At 50.6% G+C, this 18604-nt stretch overlaps 1 protein-coding gene across 1 annotated transcript in view; it reads right to left on the bottom strand.

Moving 5' to 3' along the window:
* The window catches only part of LOC138569235 (BOS complex subunit NOMO1-like), a 1101991-nt gene that overhangs the window by 427723 nt on the left and 655664 nt on the right, over nucleotides 1-18604 (bottom strand). Inside the window, exon 25 of the mRNA XM_069647049.1 lies at nucleotides 17792-17933. Within this exon, the coding sequence (XP_069503150.1) occupies nucleotides 17792-17933 (142 nt within the window). The remainder of the gene's footprint in view (nucleotides 1-17791; nucleotides 17934-18604) is intronic.

Genomic DNA, 18604 nt, shown 5'->3' with positions numbered 1-18604 from the left:
GTGTTTTCCCTGCTTTTTCGCCCCTTCGGAGCCTTCCGACGCCTGGCGTCTAGGTTCGGGGGTAGTGTCCCTATCTTTCGAACGTGGAGGCAGGGACCCGGGAGCCGCCGTTACGCGGTCTGCGCGCGCCGACTCCTGGAGTGCGGTCTGGGGATGGAAGTCGGCTTCGTCTTCTGACGATCGAACTTCCATTACCTTGGGGAGTGAGGCACTCTTGCCAACAGTGGATGATTGCCTGGAGTCATGCAGCGATCTAGATCGAGAACGCCCAGAGGACACCGATTCGGACCGTTCTTTATGTGCCTCTTTCCAAGAACTCGATTTGCGCGTCGAGTCTCGGTTGGACTTCATGTGCTTTGTGGAAGTGCTGTGGGTAGCACTTGTGTCCCTGGGGGTCTTCCCCATAGCCGCCTTGCCGGACGACCTTCCGAGGTCGGGGACTTGCGCTCGGCTGTCTCTTGACGCCACGTTGCCCTCGCCGTCCGAAAGCACGGCGTCGCTGCCATCGCTGAAGGCGCCCTCCGCTGCCATGGCCTCCTGACGTCTGGCGTGGTGGGCCCAAAGCTTGATCGAACAGTCCTTAAGTGTTTTCGGTTTAAACCTACTACACGCTCTGCAGTTCGCCTCGGCGTGGTCCCTCGGCAAGCAGAGATTGCACGTGGCGTGTCTGTCAACCCAAGGGTACTTGCGGTTGCACTTGGGGCAGAATTGGAAAGGGGTACCCTCCATACGCACCTTGTGGCAGCGGGCTGATAAGTGTAGGAATATATAAGAATGTACCTATATACCAAAAGAGTGTAGAGTATGTCCACCCCCGACTTTCCCTACTTGCAGGGCCGAGGCCAAAGGCCTTCCGAGGCCCAAATCCGTCGTGCAGCTCTCGGCAGTCGATTTCTTCTCCGGCCTGGCGTCGAGTGTGGAAGTTCGGTGACTCAACGTTGGGGTGGAGAAAGGGGAAAATTTAACGATATTTTGAAAAAGTATGGCTAAGGCCAGGGAACTCCGCGAAATGCTTCCGACCAGTAAGGCGGAAAAAAACAATCTGAGGGTCCTACACGCGTGAGGGATCATGGGTACAGTGGACGTCACACTAGGGATAGTATTACTGGCACACCCTGTGTCGACGGCCAATTTCGAGTTTCGAAAAACAAACTGTAATACTCCGCAGCTTCCACTAGATGTCGGCCTATGCACAGCATGTGATCTAAGCAGATTCCACAAGCCTCAGAAATAAATAAATATATATATATATAAAATTTATTAAGCAATTATTCCAAAACTTGAAGTAGTCCCTTTCCCGATTTGCTCGCAATATAATATCCCTGCTTCAGATCTCCCCTTCTGCACATCCCTAATCAAATCAATTACTAAATCCTTACCTACCTTTAACCCAAAAAAAACTCTCCTTTTTCAAACTTTTCATTTAATAATCCCTCAATTAATGCCGCCAAACTTTATATGTTTCTAAATGACCCTCCCTCTCCCAACTCACTTAACCTTAGTATTATCAGACAATGGGAAATCGATTGGAACCTCCAACCCTCCTCGGATCATTGGACCAAAATTTGGAAAGTATGTCTGTCTACATGCCCTGCCGCCAATCTTACCAAACTTATTTTTTCATTTTCCACCGTACTTTTCTTACTCCTTTAATTATCGCCAAAGCTGCAGATAGTTTATCCAACAACTGTGGGTCATGTTCTGCAGATTTTACTCATTTAATTTTGAATTGTAAATATGTTCATGCTTTCTGGTCTAAGGTTTGGTCACGCATGCAATCAATCTTTCATTTAACAGAACCGTTAACGCTTGCTAATCTCATGATTGGCCCTATAGTTAATCCAGCTATAAGGCAAATTGATTTGTCTTTGTTTAACTTGTTTATAAATATTGCTTTTCCAAATATTACATGTAAATGGGAGAAAACTAAACTTTCGCATAATACTAGGTGGAATTCTATTTGCTCCCTTCAGCGAATGGAACAATGTCATGCTTCTTTATTTGACTATTTACATAAATTTAACTGAAAATTGAATACCTAATGTCTTATGTCCTGTGACTGTGTCTATGTTCGCCCCTGTTTTGTCTTATTCATTATTGAATCCTAATAAGTTAATTGAAACATGTGTTCAACGTATTTTACATCAATTATATACGTTTTGACATTTGAAGTTATGTAATTGCTTAAAAATAGCGAACTGTTCTTGTATTATTTGCCTTTATTCTGCTCTAATAAAAATATTTAAACAGAAACAATGGATTCAATGCAGACTCGAAGTCAGTGTCCCAGAAATGGTATAAAAATACTGGGGGTGCTCTACTCGGAGGACACAGAAAGGGCATCAGCCTGATTAATTCACTGATCCACGACGAGAGGGGAAAATACCTTCCAGATATTGTGGGCATTAAAAAGTGGGCCTCTGGACAACTGGCTGAGGGTTGTTTCTTCCTCTTGGGGACAATGGTCTATCTGCCACACTGTCAGAGAGTTTATCAGCACCTTCATGTGTAGCAGAAAAAGTCCTTCAGAGGTCTCAGAATGGTGGGCCAAATTATTTTGGGATGTACGCCCCTTGTACTTTTGGCATTTGTGAACAAATTCCTCTGCCCACAAGGATGCTGATATCTACTCAACCACTGTCTCTTCAGTTTTGCCCCCTGCCTGTATGGGGAAGGGGAAAAGACGTGTTTTGGGAAGAATCAAGCCAATGTGTCTTGGAAATAGCTTTGAATTGTTAGATTGTAATGTCTAACAATGGTAGGGGAATGTTGAAAGCCCCCGATTAAGAACTTTTATGGACGTTGGCGGAATATCTTAACGCCGGCAACTTGGCCTCTGACCTGTACCCAGAAACAATCCTATCTGGATCCTTAGAGCTCACCCCAAGAGTAAGAATCCCAGTGGAGGTCTAAGAACCATCTTTGGGGAAAGGACCAGTCAACACCTCAGAGTAGGCCAAGGCAGAATCTTCGCAGTTTGTCAGAAAAGGACAAGTCACTAGATCTCAGCGGATATAAAAAGAAAAGCAAACTCACCTTTTCTTTCTCACAATAACATCCTTGAGGTGGGTCTGACTGCATAGTATAAAACCTCCTCCTCATCCATCTCCAGATGAAAGGTCGGAGTGAGAACGCCTGTTCGTTCAAACAAACTGTTGAGTGGGCTTGCATAAAGTTGTGTAGTGACTCATCCATTGTTCATTTGTGACTCCCATTAATTTTAACTGGAAGTTGTGTATTATGAGTTGCTAAATTCAGGTATCCCCAAATCTGCGACACTTTTTGTCAATAATGGCTCTTAACATCATCTTACCATCTGTTTGATAAAGTTAGATTTTTTTGGATCGCCGCCAGTTATTATATCTACATTTAAGGGATTTTAGCAAGGGTGATCTTTCATGAGGTCTCAATAACCCTTTCTACCAGAACCCTGAATGAACAGGTATTATGAAGATGAACAAGTTACTTTCTTACCTGGTAACGTTCTTTCGATGGGATGGTCCGACGACGTATTCCATATCTATGACATGTAATCACCACAGCTGTGCTGCTTCGGAAACTTTTTTCGGCGTCTGCGTCCTGCGTCGATGACGTCGATGCGCCGTCGTCGAGGGCGTCGTCCGACGTCATCCGATGTGATAAGTAGGACGCACGACGCCCGTAGCCTCAGTTGTAGTTTTTTTTCCCCCAGAACGTGTGACACTAGTCAACTGCCAGTCAGACACAAAGCCTTGCGGAACGTAAGCTGCAATCGCAAAAGAAATTCTGCAGCGGGGAAGGCAGGGCGGGAGCGATATGGAATACGTCGTCGGACCATCCCATCGAAAGAACGTTACCAGGTAAGAAAGTAACTTGTTCTTCGAGGGGATTGGGTCCTCCGACGTATTCCATATCTATGACAGACTCCCAAAGCAGTACCAGAGCAAGGAGGAGGGAAAGAATTTAGAATCAAAATTTAGAATAGCCAATCAAATAGCAGAGCAAAGGACCGCCTTGCCAAAGGCCAGATCCTGTGCTCGGATGGAATCGAGGGAATAGTGACATACAAATGTATGTACTGAAGCCCAGGTGGCTGCATCACAGATGTTGCGAATAGGAACACCCCTCTGCAGGGCAGTAGACGCAGACATACCCCTGGTAGAATGGGCCCGCAAGCCAGCCGGTGGGTCCTTACCCGCCAAGCGGTAGCACTCCGAGATGGCCAAAATAATCCAGCGAGACAAAGTCTGTTTTGTCACAGCTTGCCCCAAACGCTTTCCAGCGTAACCAATAAAGAGTTGATCGTCCACTCTGACCCGGGACATGCGTGAAACATAAAAGCTTAAAGCTCTCCTAGGATCAAGCCTATGGAGCCTCTCCTCTTCCTTACCAGGATGCGGAGGAGGATAGAATGCCGGAAGAACAACCTTCTGGGCCAAATGAAATTCCGTCACTACCTTCGGAAGAAAAGAAGGACGAACTCTAAGGACAACCCTGTCCTTGTGAAATACAGTGAAGGGAGGCTTAACTGAAAGTGCCTGTAACTCACTCACTCTGCGAGCGGAAGTAACCGCAACTAAAAACACAGTTTTCAGAGTTAACAGCCTCAAAGGGCAAGAATGTAAAGGCTCAAACGGAGCACCCATAAGAAACTTAAGAACAAGGTTTAAATCCCAACCGGGCACCAGGAAAGGTGACGGAGGGAACACAGTGAGCCCTTTCAGAAACTGTGAAATCAAAGGGATTTTAAAGTAAGAACACTCTTCAGACGAGCGCTTAAAGATGGACAGCGCCGCCAGGTAACCTTTAACGGTACCCACTTGCAAGCCCCTGTGATCCAAAGAAAGCAAAAAGGACAGAACCATGGGGATGTCACATGCAAAAGGATCCACATTCTGAACTCTGCACCAGTCGCAGAACTTACGCCAACGGCAACGGTACAGAGACTTTGTTGCTGGCCTTCGGGCCGAAAGCAACACCTCCATCACGTCCTCAGGGAGGTCCCAATCCTTATACCTCAACCTTTCAGAAGCCAAGCGTGAAGGTTGAGGGATCTGACCTCTGGATGGAGAACCTGACCCCCCTCCCGTGAGAGCAGATCATCTCGGTAGGGAAGACGACGTGGAGGGCAGATGGATAAGTCGAGAAGGTCCGGGTACCACGTCCTCCGAGCCCACGCCGGGGCAATGAGGATCATCCGGGAACCGAACTTCCGTAACCTCCGCAGCACTTGCGGGATGACGGGGACTGGAGGAAACGCGTACAGCAGCGGGAATGACCACTCCACCACGAACGAGTCTCCTAAGGCTCCTTTTGGAGGAAATTCCCGCGAGCAAAACCTTTCGCACTTCCGGTTGACACTGGAGGCGAAGAGATCCACTTGAGGGGTCCCCCAAAGGGCGAAGATCTCCAGGAGAATCTCCTGAGCCACCTCCCACTCGTGAAAGATTGCGCTCTGCCTGCTCAGAGCGTCCGCCGTCACGTTTTCGTCTCCGGCCAGATGAACTGCCGAGATCGAAACTTCCTGCTGGATGGCCCAGAACTCGAGCTGCATCGCCTCCCTGCACAGAGGAAGTGACCCTGCCCCCCCCCTTTTTGTTGAGGTAGTGCATGGCCACTGTATTGTCCGTCAGGATCAGGACACTCTTTCCTCGCACAGTCGGCAGAAAAGCCTTCAGGGCTAGCCTGATGGCCCTCAGCTCCAAGAGATTGATATGGAGCCTGGACTCCGACGGAGACCAACGACCGCTGACTGTCAGCCCGTTGGCATGAGCTCCCCATCCCGTGAGGGATGCATCCGTCACGATCGTCACCTCCGGCCATGGAAGCCAAAATGGAGCCCCCTTCAACAAGTTGCCTTCGACGGCCCACCACAGAAGATCCCGGGCAACCGAGGGCGGCACCTGAACCGGGTCCGACATCCTGCCGGAGGACTGCGACCATTGCGTCTTGAGTGCCCACTGCAAAGATCTCATCCGCAGGCGAGCCTCTGGCACCAGAAGAATGCAGGATGCCATGAGGCCGAGCAACCTCAAGAACTCGAACGCAGGGAGCGTCTGGGCATGCTGAAACTTGTGCACCATCTGCTGAATGTGAAGAGCCCTCACCTGGGGAGGAAAACACTGCCCCAGGGAAGTGTCGAGCCCTGCTCCGATGTACTGGAGCCGCTGTGTTGGCGTCAAATGGGACTTCTTTAAATTGAGGGAGAAGCCCAGCCTGTGAAGGGAGCGGCAGGTGACGGACAGATGATCCAGGACTTGCTCGGGAGAGCTCCCCCTGATCAACCAATCGTCCAGGTAGGGGTAGACGTGAATCCCCCCTTGCCTGAGATGCGCTGCCACCACCACCATGAGCTTGGTGAAAACCCTCGGGCGGAGGTAAATCCGAACGGCAAGACCCGAAACTGAAAGTGCGAGTCGCCAACCGCGAACCTCAGGTACTTCTTGTGCTTGGGATGGATCGGCACATGGAAGTAAGCATCCTTGAGGTCGAGTGACACCAACCAGTCCTGAAGCTGAAGGGCCTGGAGGACTTGAGAGAGAGTAACCATCTTGAACTTGTCCTTCCTGAGGAGTTTGTTCAAACCGCGCAAGTCCATGATGGGTCTCAATCCCCCGTCTTTCTTCGAAATCAAAAAATAAGGGAAATACCATCCCTTGTTCCTCTCCGCAACAGGCACCAGTTCTATGGCGCCTTTCTCCAGCAGGGCTTGAATTTCCTGCGCAAGGAGCGGATCCGGACTCTGCAAAGAGAGGTTCCCCGGTGGATTGTCGCGAGGCCTGTGCCGAAAGGGAAGACAATAGCCGTGGGTTATGATCTCCAGAACCCACACATCTGAAGTAATGGCTTGCCACTCTACAAGGTGCTGCGCCAGCCTTCCCCCAACCGGCGAACCATGGGACATGGCCTCACGACTGAGTGGGAGCGGCTGCGGCTTTACCTGAGGGCAAAGAGGCAACTGCCCGAGCGGCCTTGGCACCACGGGTACCCTGTCGTCCACCTCTGGTACCCCTGCGTTGGCCTCTTTGACTGCCAGCTCCTCTCGCTTTACTGAAGGATGAGTAATAGCGAAAGGAACCACCCCTCCACTGCTGTCCCCTAGGACGAAAAGGCGGAGGTTGGCGAACTGCAGCGCCCAACGACTTCGCTGCAGCTTTTGAGGTCTGCAACCTCTCAAGGCTCTCGTCAGCCTTGCTGCCAAAAAGGTGTTCACCGTCAAAGGGCATGTTGAGGAGCCGGGACTGCACATCAGGAGCAAACCCCGACTTCCGCAACCACGCAAACCTGCGTATCACGGTGCTCGCCGCCATGGACCTACTGACGCATTCAGCTAAATCCAATCCCGACTGAACGGACTCACACATGGCATCCTTACCATCCTGGACCATAGCAAGGAAACCATCCCGTTCGTCCCCTTCGGGAATATGTTCAGCCGCCAACGCAACACAGTTCCACAGAGTGTGTGTGAAACGAGACAAGGCACAAATGGAGTTGGCCGCCTGAAGCGCCATACCACCAGAAGAACAAGTTACTTCTTACCTTGTAACGTTCTTTCGACGGGATGTTCCTCCGACGTATTCCTCATCTTAGATATCTCCTTCCAGCTCTGCTGGCCTCGGAACATTTTTTCTCTAGAGGGCGCTGCGCGTCGACGTCCTCCGAGTCGATGTCCCTCGGCAGCCGCCGTATCGACGTCGACGTCATCCTGCCTATAAAGGCTGCGCGCAGCGTCCGTTGCTCAGTTCCGTTTTGTAGCCCACAGTATTACTGTCTGGACTAGACTAATCACCCTGAAGGAGCGTAAGCTGCAACAACAAGGGGAGTAGAACTGCGGGGATGGATGGGAGGGTCGATGAGGAATACGTCGGAGGAACATCCCGTCGAAAGAACGTTCCAAGGTAAGAAGTAACTTGTTCTTCGAAGGGATTGTGTCCTCCGACGTATTCCTCATCTTAGATAGGCTCCCATAGCAGTATTCTATATTCGGAGGAGGGAGTACTGACTTCACGCTGTCTTCTATTGATGAATAGAATGCAGTACAGCCCTTCCAAACCTAGTCTCTTGACTGGAGGAAGAATCCAGATTGTAAAAACGTGTAAAGGTATGGATAGACGACCATGTAGCGGCCGCACATATGTCTTTAACCGGCACGCCTCTTTTGAGGGCCGATGAAGCTGCAATACCTCTGGTCGAATGAGCCCTAAGGTTTTGAGGGGGCTCTTTCCCTGCCAGTTTATAACATTCCAGAATGGCTAGAATGATCCATCTGGAAATGGTCTGCTTAGTTATTGGTAACCCCAGCTTGTGACCTGTGTAACCTACAAACAGCTGGTCTGCCTGTCTTATCCTGGCTAGTCTACTAATGTAAAAACTTAAAGCCCTCCTAGGGTCTAGCCTGTGTAACCTCTCTTCCTCTTTCCCCGGGTGAGGAGGAGGATAGAAAGATGGTAGGGTAATCTTCTGAGTGATATGGAATTCAGAAACCACTTTTGGGAGGAAATTAGGCTTCACTTGCAGGACAACTTTGTCTTTGTGAAAGATTGTATGAGGGGGTTTACAAGAAAGAGCTTGTAATTCGCTCACCCTTCTAGCAGATGTAAGTGCTATTAATAAAACAGTTTTAAGGGTAAGGAATCTTAACGAACAAGAATGGAGAGGTTCGAAAGGTGTACCCATCAGGAAAGTTAGTACTAAGTTTAAATCCCATACGGGAACTTGGAATGGTCTTGGGGGATAAACATTGGTTAACCCCTTTAGAAACTGTATTACCAAGGGTAATTTGAAATAGGATGGTTCTTCCGCAGTACGCTTAAAGATGGATAGCGCTGCGAGATAACCCTTAATGGTGCCAATTTGAAGGCCTGAATTTGCCAAATATAGTAGGAAGGACAAAACCATTGGTGTACCACATGAAAATGGGTCGATATTCTGTTCTCTACACCAGCTGCAAAATCTGTTCCAACGGCAGCGGTATAAAGACTTTGTTGCTGGCCTCCTTGCCGAAAGCAACACCTCCATAACATCATCAGGGAGGTCCCAATCCTTGTACCTCAGCCTTTCAGAAGCCAAGCGTGAAGGTTGAGGGTTTTGATGTCTGGATGGAGAACCTGACCTCCCTTCTGTGAGAGTAGGTTCTCTCTGAGTGGAAGTCGAATTGGAGGGCATATGGACAAGTCTAGAAGGTCCGGGTACCACGTTCTCCTGGCCCAATCCGGGGCAATTAGGATCATGGTTCGCCGGAATCTTCTCAACCTCCTGATCATTTGAGGAATGACGGGGACCGGTGGGAACGCGTACAGAAGCGGAAACTCCCAGTCCACTATGAACGCGTCTCCCAGAGCTCCTCTCGGGGGAAAATTCCCTTGAGCAGAACAGGTCGCATTTCCTGTTTAGGCTGGTGGCGAACAGATCTACCTGAGGGGTTCCCCAAAGGGCGAAGATCTCTTGAAGGACTTCCTGAGCTAGCTCCCACTCGTGGGAGCCTGTGTTCTGCCTGCTCAGAGCGTCCGCTGTCAAGTTCTTCTCTCCGGCTAGGTGAACTGCCGATAGAGAGATTCCTTCTTGGATTGCCCAAAACCAGAGCTGCATCGCCTCTCTGCACAGGGGTAGTGATCCTACGCCTCCTCTTTTGTTGAGGTAATGCATGGCCACCGTGTTGTCCGTCATTATCAGGACGTTCTTCCATTGTACAGCTGGCAGGAACGCCTTCAGCGCAAGTCTGATGGCTCTCAGCTCTAACAGGTTGATGTGTAGTCTGGATTCCGATGGAGACCAACGACCGCTGATGGTCAAGTCGTTGGCGTGGGCTCCCCACCCCGTGAGTGAGGCATCCGTGACTACTGTTATCTCCGGCCAGGGTTGCCAAAACTGTTCTCCTTTCAGAATGTTCTCCCGACAGGCCCACCACTGAAGGTCTCGAGCCACCCTGCAGGGAACCTGAAGAAGATCCGTCATTCTCCCTGAGAATTGTGACCACTGAGTCCTCAGTGCCCACTGGAGGGATCTCATTCTCAGGCGAGCCTCTGGCACAAGGAAAAGGCAGGATGCCATGAGGCCTAGCAACCTCAAAAAGTCGAAGGCTGGGAGATGTTGGGCATGCTGGAACTTGGTAACCATCTGTAGAATATCTTGAGCCCTCACCTCTGGTGGCGAGGCTTTTCCCAGGGAAGTATCCAGGATCGCTCCTATGAACTGGAGTCTCTGTGATGGTATCATTTGTGACTTCTTTAAATTGAGGGAGAAGCCCAGTCTGTGAAGGAAGTGGCACACGTGATTTAGCTGGATCTGAGCTTGTTCCGGAGAAACAGCCCTGATCAGCCAATCGTCCAGGTAGTGGTAGACGTGAATCCCTTCCCTCCTTAGACTTGCAGCCACTACCGACATTAACTTGGTGAAGACCCTCGGGGCGGAGGTCAGCCCAAATGGCAGCACACGAAATTGATAGTGAGAGTTGCCAATTGCGAACCTCAGGTATTTCCTGTGTTTGAGATGGATAGGCACATGGAAATAAGCGTCCTGAAGGTCCAGAGATACCAACCAGTCCTGGAACTGAAGGGCCTGGAGGATCTGAGAAAGAGTGACCATCTTGAATTTGTCTTTCCTGAGGAATTTGTTCAATTCTCGCAAGTCCAAGATGGGTCTCAGTCCTCCGTCTTTCTTCGGAATGAGAAAGTAAGGGGAGTACCAGCCCTTGTTCCTCTCCGCTACAGGTACCGGTTCTATGGCACCTTTCTCTAGCAGGTCCAAAATTTCCTGCAAAAGGAGCGGATCTGGAGCTTTCTGAGAGCTGATCCCCGGTGGATGACTCTGAGGTATACGTAGGAAAGGCAGGCAATAACCTTGGGCAACTGTTTCCAATGCCCAAGCATCTGACGTGATAGCCTGCCATACCGCCAGATGTTGAGTCAACCTGCCTCCTACAGGTGTCCTGTGAGGGGAGTCCTCAGAGTGGTTTTGGGGCGGCTGATGCAGATGCCGATGGTAAAGAGGCACCTGCTGTTGCTGCGGCTTTTGAATATCTACCCCGTCCACCTCGGGTAGTTCTTCTTTGACCCCTTTGAGCCGGTCATCCTCTACCTCTTCCGAATGCGGAGTAGAAGCGAAAGGACTTGCCCCTCGCAGAGCTTCCTGTGGGACGAAAAGGAGTCTGACGGATTGCAGCTCCTAGGGATTTTGCTGCTGCTTTTGAAGTTTGCAGTTTCTCTAAACTGTCATCCGCCTTTTTCCCGAACAAAGAAGAGCAATCGAATGGCATGTTCAAGAGCCTGGCTTGCACATCTGGGGCAAAACCCGACCTTCTCAACCAAGCAAATCTCCTGGTTGATGTACTTGCCGCCATTGCTCTGCTGATACTGTCAGCCGAATCAATGCCCGTCTGGAAGGATTCGCACATAGCGTCTTTACCGTCCTGTATAATATTCAGGAATGCATCCCTTTCTTCTCCCTCCGGGATGCAGTCAGCCGCTGTAGAAGCACACTCCCAAAGTGTATGGCTGAACCTAGCAAGGGTGCAAGTAGCATTAACAGACTTGAACGCCATGCTACATGCTGAAAAGACTTTCTTTGCCATAGCATCATATTTTTTATCGTCCCTGTCCTGTGGGACTGTAGGATAAGCCGTCTTGACATCGGTAGAGGATGCTGCTTGTACCACCAGACTTTCTGGGGATGGGTGTTTAGACAAAAACTCTGGGTCTGTGGAAGATACCCTGTACTTTGTAGACAGTTTTTTATTTACTGCTGGTATTACATCTGGGGTTTCCCAGTTTGTCATGATCTTTCTCTGAAGAGCTTTATGAAAGGGCACCACAGGATCCTCTTGTGGGCCTTTGTCAAGAATATCCGTGAGGTCATCTTGTTGGAAAGATTGTGAAGGTGCAGACCACCCCATGAACTCTGTAATCCTGGCCATTAAGGCTCTGTAGGGGGTTTCAGCATGCTCCCCCGGGTCTGGCTTAGCAAACTCCACCTCAGGGGAAGTGTCTAACCCACTTGCCTCATGTAAAGAATCATGAAGATCCTTTAATCTGCGCTCTTCAGAGGAAAATTCCTCTCTAACTGGGGTTACAGGTCCCTGTAACGCAAATGCGTCTTGTTCAGACAAATCACCCTCTTCTAAAATTGAGGATATAGTTCTCAATTGTTCTGAACTCAAAGGGAGTAAATCCCATTTCCAAGGCAGAGGGTGCCGAACTTGTCATTATTGGCCTCGAAAGCGTCGATGTCGTCGACGCCGACGGCTTCGAGCGTGGCGTCGAAAACAGAGGTGGAGGCCTCGAGGACCTCGACAGAATTGGAATTCTACTCGACAATATCGAAGCCATCGACGTCGAGGGCCTGGGGATAGTCACTGGATGTGTGGTAACCGTGACTTTCCTTGGCGTCGACGCCGGTGTCGAGTCGACAGACCCGTGTGTCGAAGGTCCCCTCGACAACGGCGTCGAAGACATCGACGTCGACGGGACCTTCGTCGACGGCGTCGACGGAACCTTCGAGGAAGGTTTGGAGGTCATAGTCCTGCTCGAGGGTTCGAGACGCGTTCGAGAGGTTTCTTTCGCCGGGTACTGCGACTCGCAGCGTTTTTGACCTTCGGGTCTTTCGACCAGAGCATCGCTCTCGGCAGTCTTCGAGGGGGTCGAGGCCGCTTTCTCGAAGACGCTCATCATATTCTTTTGGAATTCCTCCCATTCAGCCCGGGAACTATGTTTCGTGGGGCAAGGGATTCTTTTTGGCGAAACAGAGGAAGAGGAAGACGGAGAAGGGGATCTTCGACGTCTCCTCTTCGAGTGCTTCGATCTCGAGGAATGATGAGACCCACTCCGAGACCTGGAGCGCGAATGGTGACGAGGAGACGAATGTCTCGACTTCGTCGACGAAGAAGAAGCTTTAAAAGTCTTACCTTTCTCCAGCTTCCCCCTACGCTCCTTCAGGGCCTTAGCTGTCATGGACATACAGTCCTCGCATTCCGAACAATGGTGTTCAGCTCCCAAGCACCACAGACAAATTCTGTGAGGATCGGTCAACGACATCTTTTTCCCACAATCTCGACATTTTTTGAAGCCGGATCGAGGAGTTGTCGGTTCCGACGAGGAAGCCATTGAGTACGGATCGAATAACTCGAGGTAAATAGGATTAATCTGACTAAGAACTGAGCAACGGTATTCCGAGGCACTGAGTAAGCGCGGAAAAACGGAACTGAGCAACGGACGCTGCGCGCGGCCTTTATAGGCAGGATGACGTCGACGTCGATACGGCGGCTGCCGAGGGACATCGACTCGGAGGACGTCGACGCGCAGCGCCCTCTAGAGAAAAAATTTTCCGAGGCCAGCAGAGCTGGAAGGAGATATCTAAGATGAGGAATACGTCGGAGGACACAATCCCTTCGAAGAAAACACTTTCTTCGCCCAGCCATCAAAACGTTTGTCGTCCCTATCAGGAGGGATGGTAGGGTACGACGCCTGCTTTGCCGGGGCCGTGGCCGCCTGCACCACCAAACTCTCCGGAGTGGGGTGCCTGGTCAAGTAGCAGGGGTCGCTACTGGCTGGACGGTATTTTCGCGACAAGGATCTGCCCACCGCCGAGAGACTCTCCGGAGCAGTCCAAGCCGCCGCCACCCTTCTCTGTAAAGCCATATGGAACGGCAGTACCGGGTCAGTTGGGGGACCAACATCAAGGATGTCCGTCAGATCATCCTGCACAAACTCCCCTGGGGGAGCAGACCATCCCAAGTACTCAGAAACCCTAGCCAAAAGGCGCCGGTACGAGGAATCGGCATGAGAGCCAGGCTCAGGCCTACAAAACTCCACCTCCGGAGAGGTGTCCAGTCAACTGGCATCATGCAGTGACTGTCTCAAATCGTCGAACTGACTATGGCCCGAGACAATTTCATCTGGAACCTGACTAGGAACCAGGCCATCAGAATCCTCATCCGCCTCTGAAATATAGTCCAGGTGGCGAAAAGAAGGCACCCGAGAGTGCTTGCTCTTAACCAGAGCCTTCCTAGGGGGTCGTCCTGTGCCACGGGGTACCTCCGACACGAAAGGTGTCGATGGCATCGAGCGAATCGGCGCCGGCGTCGAGAGAACCGGCATCGGCGCCGAGGAAATCGGCATCGACGTCAGACGCAGCGCCTCCAGCATCGGCGGCGTCGACACAGCCCTCGAGGCCGGAGCCCCGAGCGTGTCCCTCGACGACCCGAGCGTCGACGGCTTCGACGACTTCCTCGAAGCCGGAGCCTCGAGAAAGCCTGTCGACGCCCTCGACGCCTCAGACGTCGATGTCTTCCTCGAAGACCTCACAGGTGCACACGGTCTCGAACGCGTCGAGGACCGGGACCTGGAACGGGTACGCCGAGAACGAGTCTCCTTGTCCGAACGGGACCACTCCCGTGACTCGTGCCGACCACTCATGCGAGCGGTGTCTCTCGACCTCTCACGACCGACCCCACTCGGGGGCGCGGACGGCTTAGTACCCTGCGACTCAAGAATCGGCAGCATTTTCTTCCTGAAGGAAGCCCATTCCTCCGGCGTCGCACGTCTGGTGGGGTAAGCGACGTGCCGGGCAGAGTCCTCCGAGGAGGACCTGGAAGACGACCGGTGTCGGCGCTTCCGAGAACGCCTCGAAGAGGCTGAGGAGTGGCGAGACTGACTCCTAGAAGGAGACCCACGAGACTTCCGACGATGACGCGGAGAGTCACCCCTCGAATCATCCGTCGAAAGCCCCGCAGACTTCGACTTCCTGGGCTTGGACACCCGACCTACCGACAACTTCTTCTTACGTTCGCGTAAGGCTTTGGACGTGAGCGACTGGCAGTCGATAGTCATCCGTGTCGTGGGCCTCCCCGAGGCACCAGAGGCAGGCGTCGTGCAAGTCCGTCACCGACATCTTGGACCCACACTCCCCGCACTTCTTGAAACCCAGACGCGGGGTCGAAGACGAAGTAGAAGACATCTTCACACGAAGGATTTGCACAAAACAAACAGGTTCGAAGAACCGAGAAGAACAGAACTCCAAAGAGTCGAGGCGTGAACCGAGAATCACGAAGCAACACGTTCGCGGAAAAAACGGAACTGAGGCTACGGGCGTCGTGCGTCCTACTTATCACATCGGAGGACGTCGGACGTCGGAGGACGCCCTCGACGACGGCGCATCGACGTCATTGACGCAGACGCCGAAAAAAGTTTCCGAAGCAGCACAGCTGTGGTGATTACATGTCATAGATATGGAATACGTCGGAGGACCCAATCCCCTCGAAAGGGCTGGTACTGCTGAAATTCGAGGTCCAGACCGCTGGCCTCTGGAGACCTTGGGCCAGTTGCAAAAGCAGATTCTGGTCGTCAAAATAATCGACCCCTCCTGAACCCAAGTAAATTAGGTTCGACATCCCCCTGGTCATCGGCGTCATGACCGCCGAAGATACCTGCAATAGTATCAGAAAATTTGGACCGGGGTAGCATGGTGAATGGTTTCTCGGCAACCGTCGACGCCAAGGGTTTGTCTCCCAGTGCCGAAATGGTGGATGTCGGTATCGATTGGGATTGAGACACTAATGTCCACATCCTTGGATGCATGGGGTTGATCCGGCTTCCATTGGATCTCTTTCAGGGTCGAAAGATTTATCGGCACCGCCATTATCAGTACCGGGACACTAGAGGGGTTGGGTATACCAAGCATCGTTCTTGGCTCCGAGGCCTGCTACATGAGGGGGATAGCCGCGCCGACTGCAGCATGCTTCTTGAACAATTCAAGCACTGAAGAAATCCTGCCACTCTTGGTGGGTGGTAGGCCCAGCCGACGGCTTACTTTTATCCATCGATGACTGATTCCCGACGGTGGCAGTGATGACTTTTCTTCTTTCGTGACGAGGAAGAGTTGGTTTGTTCTTCCGCCTGTGTTTTTTCTCGGGGTATGTCCCTCACTTTCAGGCTCCGGAGACCGAACATCGGACGCGCCAGTGATTTTGAAGGCAGTTGACCCAGAGCGAGTTTTGCAGCTCGATCACAAAGGGATTTAGTTTGCATTTTGGTTGCACAACGGACACCAGTCAGTCCCATGGCCCATGCCGAGGGACCAGAGACAACTTGTGTGGGTCAGTGATGGACATCTTGGTGCCACAATCGGAACACCGTTTGAAACCCAATACCCGAGCGACTGACGTCCTGAGTCGAGGATTTTGAAAAAAGTACAACGTTTTGCGATGAAAATGTTGAGTCGAAGCTCTGTGTTCCCAAGCAACATGCTAGCGCGTGGAAAAAAGGAACTGAGGTTAGGGTGTAGTGACGTGGTATTTATAAAACACCCAACGTCATGTCTGGATGCAATGACCAGACGCCGTGCAAGACAGCACGACAGTCGCCGGCTGGGTCGAGGTCCGCTAAGGCCCCCCCCACCGACCCCACCGTCGAAGATTTTCAGAAGCAGCAAAGCTGGAGGCAATATCTATCAGATGAGGAATCTGCAGGAGAAAGGCAATCCCATTGAAGATTAGGTATTGCCAAACCCCTTGTAGGACCCTGCACGGTAATACTGGTGTAAACACCCCCATACATAAAGCTCCCCCCCTAATCAGTAAAGAAACTACAAAACAGTAAACTAAAGCCTTGAGGGAAGTGGTTTCCCTGCACTTATTGGTACTAGCGATTGTTTTGATACTTTTCCCCCCTTCACTAGACGCAAACAGTTCTCATGGGTTTGCAGGACTGTGGCTTACTTGTCATGGGTACAATGTTGCCATTTGCGACTTTCCAAACAATAAAAGCTCGGCACAGGAAAAAATGCCACAAAAGCATTATTTCTGTGCAAGAGATGCTCATGGTTGGGATACAATGCGACTCCCGCACTGGTTCACTTAAAAGTATTCCAGAAACATACCCAGTGCATTCCAAGACAATAAATCGCACACTTAAAATATCTGAGTGTCCGGCACACCACAGGCAGTGCAGACAGGGTCAGGAGAGGAGGATTAAAACATCAAATGGTAGGCAGGCCAATTATAGACTTGGCACAACCCTTTGAGCCCAAAGCAGCCTCAAATGCATTCAGGGAGAACGGCAATCAAAGCCCTCGCAAAGTTACAAGCCCCATGTGCAGATCCTCAGTAGAAAATCCACACGGGGAGTAGGAACACACTATAAAAGCACCCAGCGCCAGTACGACTGTCGGAAGAGAAGGCTGTGGAAAACAGTAGGATTCATAATATGTAGGTGCTTAGGGGATGTCGGGGAGAAAAGATCCTAGGAGGCATTAAAATAGAGTAGGAGGTGACAAACAATGGTGCAGGTAGAGAGAAAAACAAAAAACTAGTGATGGGGGATGGGGGGGGTCGGTGGCAAGGTAATACCAACAACTGAGAGGAAGAAAGAGGGCTAGCACTAAGCCAGGAAGTACAGAGAGGTAAGAGGAGGCATGGTTGGAATTAGGCAGGCTGAAGAGGGGGAGGAGGAGGAATGCAACCCCAAAGTCAGTGGCAAGAGAGGGATAGACAGGGTGGCAGTAAAGGTCCCCCTAGGCAAGGAAGGGGAAAGCCACAATATCACTGGAAGAGAGAAGACATTATAACATCTAGTGCAAGCCTTGATTTTGGTTAATTTTTACACAGTTTGGATAACCTGTAAAAAGAAAAAAAGAAACTGTGAAAAAACATATTTGAGTCCAGTCGCCTGTACATTGCTAGTAGGCCGCTGAGTCCCGTCTCCTGTACATTGCTAGCAGGCCACTGATCATAGTCAAAATCTGAACCTAGCTAGCATGTGGCTGTACAGAAGTTTGACTCCAAGTAGCACACAATGCACGCAGAGTCCGCTGCATTACTTACCAACAATCCACGCAGCCTGAATTTTCCCTCTTCATCGGTGATGGTATCTTCTCCATAAATGCTGCACTCTTTTTGACCCACTGCTTCTACTGAAACTCCTTGCTCTGGTTCTCCATTCAGGGAAGAAATTGTACCATAGCAACTAGAAAAGGTGATTAAGATACAGGACTCTGTTACTGTTAAGCAAATACCAATCATGTAGTCAGAAGAAAATAATTGGGTTGCCTAACATTCCTGGATAAAAAGAAAATTTTACAGAAGAACATATTTCATGGGTATGGAATCCTCTATAGTAAAACGCTTCAAATATCTACAATTGTATTAATTTGACAGCATGAGACTCCCCTTCATGTTAAGCTCCGAGTCGTCACAACGGGATTTCATACAAAGCCTCAAGCTAAGGTGCTACCACCATGTGCCAGACAAAGCACACATCAACCTCTTTTCTGACTGTATTTGTCTAGTCACCACCCATTTAGTCAGCAGAAAACATCCTTGGGTTGGGAGGAGTGATGGACAAGATTACTGAAGGCAACAATTTAAGCCTTCCTAACTTTAGATACACATGACCAGTCACTTGCACCATTTTCCCAGACTAGTCCATTTTAAAACCAGTGTGATGAATCCAGTGGAGAATCACAGGTTCCCCAGTGGGGTTTTCCTCCCATTTGGCCAGGGGAAGGTAGACACTACCTGACCGTGACCCTGGCGGCTGTTTAATGAGGGCGTATCACATGTGAGGAGACTGCCGGGGAGATCTATGTTAGGGAGAAATGGCAGTTTCTGTTCTAATTCCCTTTACCTGAGAGACCC

This window comes from Ambystoma mexicanum, chromosome 2q (genome assembly GCF_040938575.1).
Source record: "Ambystoma mexicanum isolate Mex_15411 chromosome 2q, UKY_AmexF1_1, whole genome shotgun sequence".
In the NCBI taxonomy this organism is placed as follows: domain Eukaryota; kingdom Metazoa; phylum Chordata; class Amphibia; order Caudata; family Ambystomatidae; genus Ambystoma; species Ambystoma mexicanum.
Note: the sequence above shows the minus strand (reverse complement) of the source record. Positions and strands in the feature narration are given on the sequence as shown.